This window comes from Podospora anserina, chromosome 7 (assembly GCF_000226545.1).
Source record: "Podospora anserina S mat+ genomic DNA chromosome 7, supercontig 1".
Taxonomy (NCBI): Eukaryota; Fungi; Ascomycota; class Sordariomycetes; order Sordariales; family Podosporaceae; genus Podospora; species Podospora anserina.
Window position 1 is genome coordinate 971,228 of NW_001914854.1, and position 9,666 is coordinate 980,893.

General features: G+C 53.6%; 3 protein-coding genes across 3 annotated transcripts; 2 read left to right on the forward strand and 1 right to left on the reverse strand.

Moving 5' to 3' along the window:
- Window positions 1–217: 217 nt before the first annotated feature.
- PODANS_7_2060 (uncharacterized protein) lies at window positions 218–4,261 on the forward strand (the record flags this gene model as incomplete). Its single annotated transcript, XM_001907780.1, has 4 exons — window positions 218–465; window positions 635–2,801; window positions 2,912–4,177; window positions 4,235–4,261. The coding sequence occupies 4 exons, from the start codon at window positions 218–220 to the stop codon at window positions 4,259–4,261; spliced, it is 3,708 nt and encodes a 1,235-aa protein (XP_001907815.1).
- A 466-nt stretch (window positions 4,262–4,727) lies between these two features.
- PODANS_7_2050 (uncharacterized protein) lies at window positions 4,728–5,399 on the reverse strand (the record flags this gene model as incomplete). The annotated part of the gene is made up of 1 exon (XM_001907781.1): window positions 4,728–5,399. A coding segment is annotated over one exon (672 nt), but the record flags the coding sequence as incomplete, so codon positions are not given.
- A 1,888-nt stretch (window positions 5,400–7,287) lies between these two features.
- PODANS_7_2040 (uncharacterized protein) lies at window positions 7,288–8,277 on the forward strand (the record flags this gene model as incomplete). Its single annotated transcript, XM_001907782.1, has 4 exons — window positions 7,288–7,293; window positions 7,376–7,472; window positions 7,545–7,669; window positions 7,726–8,277. The coding sequence occupies 4 exons, from the start codon at window positions 7,288–7,290 to the stop codon at window positions 8,275–8,277; spliced, it is 780 nt and encodes a 259-aa protein (XP_001907817.1).
- Window positions 8,278–9,666: the final 1,389 nt, after the last annotated feature.

The window sequence follows — 9,666 nt, forward strand, 5'->3', positions numbered from 1 at the left end:
TCTTGGCTTGGAGAAACGCGGTGCTGTCAAGCGCAAGCGCGGGGCGTGGTTGACCAGCTTCCTGCATCTCAATATTTTTTTGCCTGCCACTGGATTTGGTCCGTCCTCATATTCACACCGACTTCTCTAGCACAAACATCGCTAGTTTTGATTCTGAGTCTGTCAAAGTCGATTTCTCCCAAAGAAGCCGCGCCGGCTTTCTGCGCGCCGAGCAATCATGGCGACCACCTCTAACATGTTCCTGTACTCGTTGACGATCCAGCCGCCAACCACGATATCGCAAGCGTTGCTGGGCCAGTTCTCGGGAACCAAAGAACAACAAATCATCACCGCCTCTGGCTCTCGCCTCACATTACTCCAACCAGACCCACGGCAGGGCAAGGTCAACACTATTCTATCACAGGATGTCTTTGGAATTATTAGGGCCATTGCGTCCTTCCGCCTTGCTGGCAGCCACAAGGGTAAGTCGCACTGTTGTCTTTCCCCCTACCTCAGTATCTTGGACACTTAGTGATTCGGTATCCGCTCCGCAGCTGTGGCGGCATGATGATCCTCCGCCTTGACTCGAAGCGGCCGTCCTCGGATCCATCACAGAGGGCCTTTGCGACGAGCCTTTGCTAAAAATTCATATGAGCCTAGACTACATCATCCTCGCGACAGACTCGGGCCGTATCGCTATCATCGAGTACCTGCCCAAGACCAACAGGTTTAATCGCATCCACCTAGAGACCTTTGGAAAGTCGGGTGTTCGACGTGTTGTACCTGGCCAATATCTTGCCGCCGATCCCAAAGGAAGAGCCTGTTTGATTGCCTCGCTCGAGAAGAACAAGCTTGTCTACGTCCTTAATCGCAACGCCCAAGCAGAGCTCACCATCTCCTCGCCATTGGAAGCACACAAGCCCGGTGTCTTGGTGCTTTCGCTCGTCGCCCTCGATGTTGGATACGCCAACCCTGTGTTTGCAGCCCTGGAGCTCGACTACACCGAAGCAGACCAGGACCCGACTGGGCAGGCTGGTCAGGAGCCAGAAGCACAGCTTGTATACTACGAACTCGATCTCGGTCTGAACCATGTGGTTCGCAAGTGGTCTGACGCGGTGGACCCAACCTCTTCGTTACTTTTCCAGGTTCCCGGCGGCAGCGATGGTCCTAGTGGTGTTCTGGTCTGCGGCGAGGAAAATGTTACTTATCGGCACTCGAATCAGGAGGCTTTCCGCGTACCAATTCCACGACGGCGGGGTCCTACCGAGGATCCCCAGAGAAAGCGAACCATTGTCTCGGGCGTCATGCACAAGCTCAAGGGCAGCGCAGGTGCCTTTTTCTTTTTGCTGCAGACAGAAGATGGGGATCTCTTCAAGGTCACGCTGGATATGGTCGAGGACGACAATGGGAACCCCACCGGAGAGGTGAAACGACTCAAGATCAAATACTTTGATACGATTCCAATAGCCACAAGCTTGTGCATTCTCAAGAGCGGTTTCCTCTTTGTGGCAAGCGAGTTTGGCAACCATTCTCTGTACCAATTCGAAAAGCTCGGCGATGATGACGAGGAACTCGAGTTCTCGAGCGAGGAGTTCCCAACAGACTCTCGTGCCGCGTACAATCCGGTATACTTCCAGCCTCGCCCACTCGAAAATCTGACTCTAGTCGAGAGCATCGACTCGATGAACCCTCAAATAGATTGCAAAGTGGCGAACTTGACAGGAGAGGACGCGCCGCAAATCTACTCGGTGTGTGGTAACGGTGCGAGAAGCTCTTTCCGTATGCTTAAGCATGGGCTGGAGGTATCAGAAATTGTTGCCTCGGAACTCCCTGGCACACCTGCTGCAGTCTGGACGACCAAGCTCACAAAGTACGACGAATACGATGCTTACATTGTTCTTTCGTTCACCAACGCGACATTGGTATTGAGCATTGGCGAAACCGTCGAGGAAGTTAGTGACAGCGGATTCCTCACCACTGTGCCAACATTGGCTGTCCAACAGCTGGGCGAGGAAGGTCTTATTCAGGTTCACCCCAAGGGCATTAGACATATTGTCCAAGGTCGTGTTAATGAATGGCCAGCGCCTCAGCATCGGTCGATTGTGGCTGCCGCTACCAATGAGAATCAAGTCGTCATTGCTCTGAGCTCGGGCGAGATTGTGTACTTTGAGATGGATGCAGATGGATCTCTCGCCGAGTACGACGAGAAGAAGGAAATGTCTGGTACCGTCACGTCTTTGAGTTTGGGAAGGGTACCGGAAGGCTTACGGCGGAGTTCGTTCTTGGCTGTTGGGTGTGACGACTGCACTGTGCGCATTCTCAGCCTCGACCCGGAATCCACCCTCGAAATGAAGTCGATCCAGGCTCTTACAGCGGCGCCGGCATCGCTTTCCATCATGTCTATGGAAGACTCGTTCGGTGGCACCACCCTATATCTGCATATCGGCTTACACTCTGGTGTCTACCTCCGAACTGTGTTGGACGAGGTCACTGGTGAGCTTACGGACACCCGTCAAAAATTCTTGGGCCCCAAGCCCACCAAGCTCTTCCAGGTTTCTGTGCAGGGGCGGCCATGTGTGCTCGCCCTGAACTCCCGCCCATGGTTGGGCTACACGGACCCTATTACCAAGGGTTTCGTAATGACACCGCTGAGCTATGTAGATCTTGAGTATGGATGGAACTTTAGCAGCGAGCAGTGTCTGGAAGGCATGGTGGGTATCCACGCCAATTTCCTCAGGTACGTTTTTAATCTCTTTCTACTTCCGCTGCTGTATGATGATAAAAGGGATTCCTATGCAATTGCTATGAGGGTTGATTACGACGCCAGTCGTATCAATTGTTCCTTCTGAAGAAGCTGTTTTATACCTTGTTTCGATACTTTGTTGGTAGTTTTCTTGCTAACTGGAGAGTTAGAATCTTCACCATCGAGAAGCTCGGGGACAACATGATCCAAAAGTCCATTCCTCTGACCTATACACCAAAGCGCCTGGTCAAACACCCCGAGCAGCCCTACTTCTACACCATCGAAGCCGACAACAATACTCTCCCACCGGAGCTCCGGGCGCAGCTGCTGGCTCAGTCTAATACTAATGGTGACGCAGCCATTCTGCCGCCAGAGGAGTTTGGCTATCCCAAGGCCAGGAACAGGTGGGCATCGTGTATCAGCATTGTCGACCCTGTCAGCGATGAGCCAAGCGTTCTCAACCGTGTCGACCTCGACAACAACGAAGCCGCCATCAGTGCTGCCGTTGTGTCGTTTGCCAGCCAAGACGGCGAGAGCTTCCTTATCGTTGGTACCGGCAAGGACATGATTCTCAGCCCTCGCCAATTCAGCGAAGGCTACATCCATGTCTACCGCTTCCACGACGATGGCCGTGACTTGGAATTCATCCACAAGACCAAGATTGAAGAACCCCCCATGGCGCTCATCCCCTTCCAAGGCCGTCTCCTCGCCGGCATTGGCAAGACGTTGAGAATCTATGATCTTGGTCTCAAGCAGCTTCTCCGCAAGGCCCAAGCCGAGATTGCCCCTCAGCTTATCGTGTCGTTGCAGACGCAAGGTAACCGTATCGTCGTCGGTGATGTCCAGCAGGGGATTACCTACGCCGTCTACAAACCCGAAAGCAACAAGCTCCTTGCGTGGGCGGATGACACCATCAACCGATGGACGACCTGCACAGCCATGGTCGACTACGAATCCGTCGCCGGCGGAGACAAATTCGGCAACGTCTGGATTTTGCGGGCTCCCGAGCGCGCCTCCCAGGAGTCGGACGAGCCCGGCTCGGAAATCCAACTCGTCCACGCAAAGAGCTACCTCCACGGCGCACCCAATCGGACCGCTCTCATGGCGCACTTTTACACTCAGGATCTTCCTACGTCGATCACCAAGACGAATCTTGTTGTGGGCGGGCAGGATGTTTTGCTCTGGAGCGGGATTCAGGGGACGGTGGGGGTGCTGATCCCGTTTGTGAGCAGGGAGGATGTGGATTTCTTCCAGAGCTTGGAGAGTCACATGAGGGCCGAGGATCCGCCGCTTGCCGGGAGGGATCATTTGATTTATCGGGGGTATTATGTGCCCGTCAAGGGGGTGATTGATGGGGATCTGTGCGAGAGGTTTGCGCTGTTGGCGAATGACAAGAAGCAGATGATTGCTGGGGAGCTGGACAGGAGCGTGAGGGAGATTGAGAGGAAGATTTCGGTGAGTTTCTTTTGTGAAGTCTGATGACGATTTGAGGATTGTGCTAACTGGTGATAGGACATCCGTACGAGGTCTGCATTCTAGTACACTGACTGGGGAATTAGAGATGTCTATATGGGGGGTGGGGGAACGTACCTATATGCGGAGACTTGTTTCGAGGTAGCCATAATGTCTGTCAGCACCAGCGTCAGAAAAACCAAAAGCGAGTTGCTTTTTTTGTTAAAGAGTCTGGAGTTGAGCAAGGGGCAGGCTTTAGGCGTTTGTGGTAGTGTAATTGAGCATGTTTATCAAGGCCTTTTAGTTGTGTGAGTATGCTTCAAACTTGCAAATGAGTGTGTGCTCTTTTCGAAAGATGTCAATCCAAGCCACCAACCATGCACGCCTTTAAGCCACTAAAATCTACCGTCGACTATGTGTACATATCCCTTCCCAAGTAACCTTACCCCTGTCCCATGCCATTCCCACCATAAATATATCCCCTTCATATATCCATCCCATCTCATACTCCATATCTTACACCCCCCTCACCCCACCCCATCCCCAGGGGATACTACCCCCCCAACAAACCCCCCACCAACCCCCTCACCACCTTCCTCTTCCCCTGCTTCATCACATCCCCCTTCCTCATCGGATTCTCCCTTTCCCATCTAACATCATCGCTATATCTACCCACCGCCTCGTGAAAGTCATACCCCGCCCCCTCGAGGTAAGTGACCGCGATGTCATAGTCATGCTCCTTTGTGGCGACCATCCAACGACGTATCTTCCCTTTCCGGGCCTCTTCCTCCTCTCCCTCGTAGGGACGGGGGGAATGGGAGATTGCCCCCTTGGGGAGGTGGGAGGCTGGTATGAGGAGGGTGCGGCGGGCGTGGAGGAGTGAGTCGGTGGGGAGGGAGTTGTAGGATCTTAGGAGGGAGGAGGGGAGGTTGTATAACAGGGAGAGGGAAGGGATGCTGTCGTGGGGGGTGAGGAAGTGGAGGATGTCTTCTTCTTCTTCTTCCTGAGGAGGGGGTTGTTTCAATTTGGGTACAGGTGGTGATGATGATGATGAAAGGGGTGTGTAAGCTGGGGGAAGATGGAGGGAGGAATAAGGGGGTGGATGAGTGTCGTCACTGAGAACAGGTGTGAGAGAGCGGGTGATGTTGTTCGGTGAAGAAGATGACGACAAAGATCTCCCTGAGCTTTGGCAGTAAGGGCAGTAGGTTAGGAAGCGGGGGTTTTTCTGTTGCACACAAAAGGGGGTTTATCGGTTAGTCTTTCTTTTCTGTCACATAGAGAGTCCAATGCCAAGAATGAAGCGGAAGAAAAAGAAGTAGCGCACAGATATGCAGTCAGCGCAGATTACGCGGGCGCAACAGGTTAATCGGTGATGCTGCTGGTGGAGTAGTAGTTTCCGATCTCCGCCTGTGAGTTGTTGGTCATCCTCGTCTTCGTCGGATAGGGGCTGCTTTTCGGATGATACGTCTTGTGGTGGTGGCGGACGGGAGGAGATGGTGGATAAGAGGGTTGCGCATGTGCAGCAGGCCTCCTCCTCTTGCCGTCTTCCTTCTCCTGGACGTATCAATGTCATTTCTTGCGCAGAAAGAAAAGTTTGGTACAGGTGGTGGTTTCGACCGTGGAAAACAAAGGAGGCTGTGTCTAATATTCGCGGGTTGCCAGATCTGGAACTTCGGATTCGTGGGATACTGAGAGAAGGCTAGGTTACGTTACGGGGAGGGGGGGGGGGATATGGAAAGGTTACGGAATAAGTGATGGAATTCAGGACATAACTCGCATCTATCAGAGAGGCACAGAAGGTTCGGGTGGTATTGGTGGCGGTTGACGTCTTTGAATGGCCGTGGGGGGAAAGGGTAGGTACCTCGAGGGACAGCTGTTATCGATAAGCTGAGACATGCCTGCACAAAACCCCAGGCACCCCAGCAACCTACCCCACTTTACCCCGCGGACATCTCGAACCTCGAATCTGAACAAAAGACATGAAGAAGAGAAAAAAAGCGGAATATCTCCGAACGTTTCCTTTCACCCTTTCCAGTGAGACGTCCCCATAATCCCAATATCATGGGGACATCCCGCATGGGGAGGGGGGCATTGGGATCACCAGATCCGAGAAAATCCTAGCAAGCATCCTCTGTCAAAGCCTTACACAGTAAGTTTGATGACAAGTCGACACCGCTTTGCGGGGTTCGGTCGAATCTGAGCCGTCAAAAAAAACAAAAAACATCGTTGTATTCGATGACTGGACGAGACGACGATCATTGGCCGCTGCGCGCGGCGGCCCGTCCAGGGTTAGAGCTCTTCCATGTGACTGGGTTGCCAATCGGCATTTTTACTGTGCAGTAGTTTTGTGTTCTCCTTCCATGGGCCCGGTGTGGACAGCGCCGAGACGCCAGCGGTGATGCGGTGAGATGGGGACATCATGCACCTATTCCTGAACGGGCCATTCAGCCATCCGGTTGGGCCCTGCCCTGGGGGGGAGGCTGGCCTGCTGGCTTGCTGGGCCTGACCAGGGCTTCCGTCTCTTTGGGATCTGTTGTTCCCCTCAAATGGCTTACGGCGGCTTGCGCGGGGGGGTGGAGGGGGGGAGGAGAGGGGGAGGCGCGTGTTTGTTTTTGTATCACGGCAACACGGCCTACTGTGTCCGGAAATCTATGGCTTTTTGTCCCATGTTGCAAGCTGGGGGATCTTAAGGGGAAGGGATGGGGGGCGAAGAAGAAGGGGGTTGCGGGGCTAGCCGCAAGGTGTCAGTGAAAAGCTCGGTGGGTCGGCTCTAGATTCCGTGTGTCCATGGATGTCGCAACTGCTTCTTCAGTCCCCTAGTCCCTGGTGGCTGGCACTTGAAACCTGGGAGCTTCGGGTATTTGAGGACAGGAGGTCCCGGCTCGCACGAGGGAGATGCTTTCGTCCCCGTTCCTGGGAAGCTCGTTGCTCTCTCTCTGCTCTCTCTGCTCTCTCTGCTCTCTCTGCTCTCTCTGCTCTCTCTGCTCTCTCTGCTCTCTCTGTTGCTCTCCCCGAACCCCAGGGTCCGCCAAGAGATATTCAAGAGAAAACCAGTTGCTAGTCAGCGAGAGCTAAGCTCCCTTAGCTGAGTGGCAATCTGAACGTCACAAGCCATGGCGGTAAGTCTTCAGTTCTCCAAGTCGATATCGACTCTGTATGGGAATGTAGGGCTGATAACGGATGCAACCGTGACCCCGCCAGGCCTCCTATCCTCAAATCGTCCTCTTTGGCGATTCTATCTTTCAGGGAGCTATCGACCTAGTAGACGGCTTCTCCTTCCACGCTGCCCTGCAATCAAGTTAGTAGCAATATCTCGTTCTTGAGCTGAGATTCTCAGGGCTAATAAGGTTGTCTTTTTCCCCCGTATCAGAAGTCAACCGTCGATATGATGTTATCAACCGCGGGCTCTCAGGCTACAACACATCAAATGCCCTGGCCGTCTTACCTCAGGTCTTCTCCCCGCCTGGTCCGGGCGTGCCGAAGATTGAGTGCCTGGTTTGTTGAGCTTGGATGAAACCCGTGTATGGCGCCTACTAATCATGAGCGGCCAGTTCATCCTCCTTGGGGCCAATGATGCTTGCGTCCCATTGCCCACAAACCACCAGCATGTTCCCCTCGACAAGTACAAGATCAACTTGAAGCGGATCATCACACATCCTACCATCACAGCCCACAAGCCCAAGATTTTCCTCATCACCCCACCGCCCCTTGACCAGATCCGTATCACCGAGCTTGACCTCGCTTCCGGGCACCCTTCGGCGACAAGGCATGCCAAGATCAGCGCGTCATATTCAGAGGCTGCCAGACAAGTGGCCGCCGAGAACGCCGGTGTTACCCTGGTTGATCTCTGGAAGGCCATAATGGACACTGCCATCAAGAAGACGCCGTCCTTCAACCCTAACGGCCCACCTCTCGGGTATCCAGAGGGACAGCGTGGCTATCTAGAGCACCTCTTGCCAGACGGTCTCCACCTGAGCCCCGAGTCGTACCGCATCTTCTACGATCTTGTCAGCTCGTATATTGACTCAAACGATGAGAACAGAGTGCTTCCAGAGTGGAGACAGGCGCCGTGGTTGGAGGAGGATGGCCATCTGAAGGGTTGAGGTTGAGGTTGCCGTTGTATCCTATCAATCCTGTCACAGGTCTCAAATGGACAAGACCCTGGAAACGGCGGGGGGTCCACCAGATAAAGTCTTGCCAAGACATTCTCGAATGGTACCTTGGCTTGGGTGGGTACCGTGTACATACCTTTAGGTACTTTCTTTGCTTTCAATCTCATCACACGTTTATGTTTACCGCAAACGAACAGTGCCGGCCTCTGGTGAAGAATCCAGTACAGAACCAAGCCGCTAACTTAACCATGGCTACAGCAAACTGGACGGGATCCTGCAGAGAGAAAAGAACCGTGCGTGCCGGGAGCATTCAGGACAGTGTTGTCAAGTAACTCTACCTACTGTAGACTTCTTCAGCACAGACAGCTAGCTTAGTCATGGGCTGGAAATGGTTTAGGGTCCCATCCTCCCTTCCATCACTTTTTCAGACGCCGCAGTTTGTTGTTGTTTAAGCCGACCCAACCTCCACAACCTCCACTGATTGGACCTTGTTGGCCCTGACGGCGACTCTCTGAGCAAAGCAAATCAACTGTGTGTCCTGAACCACTGCCCTCTCTCAGCTGGCTGCCCTCTGCACCATCACCGAGCATCCCAGACCGAACATTGATTTCGACGGTACTTTTAATAAACCCAGAAGGGGTCCATTAATAATCACCAAACCACGACCACGACCACGACCACGACCGACGGAAACACGCCCCCTGCATTCCCCAACCATCCACCACCCGGCAGTGCCTCTTTGTTTCGACGCGACAAGATCTGGCGGCGTACCTCGAAACACCACCTCATCGTTTCCTGCCTGGTGTTTCCTCTCTCTGCATTCTCTGGGCTCGCTGATCTGCGGGAGCTCACATCTGCAACTCTATTTTCTCGATTGTGCACACCTCCAACGCATCGTGTCCCCCGATCTCCCACAATCCTTCATTTGCACCGTTGCCGCCCTTGAACAGGGACCATCTGAGCACCACTTTCTCTCCGAACCCATCGTGTTCCCACCGTGACCTCTGACCCACGATTCTCGGGGTGTCCATCCGATCACCACTTGGCGATTTCTTACCTTCCCTTTAGCGAGTAGGTTCCGGATTCCCCCTACGGTCGCTCCGACTTTTCGACGGACCAGCAAGCACTCCCGACGTCGAACTAGTAGCTGTCAACGACTCACTGTATCGACGGTAGCAGTCAAACGCCGGAATTCATCCTACCTGGAAGCCTCGGGGGATGCGGGGGGCGGAGGACCTCGATAGTTGAAGCAGGTCAAGCATCGAGGTCGAGCAAATAAACCAAATACACACCACAAAAAGATCGAGTCCCAAATCAAGTTGTTTCTGTCGTCCGGATTTTCTCGAAAACATTTGCCCAGCAACATCTGTCTGAGGTCCC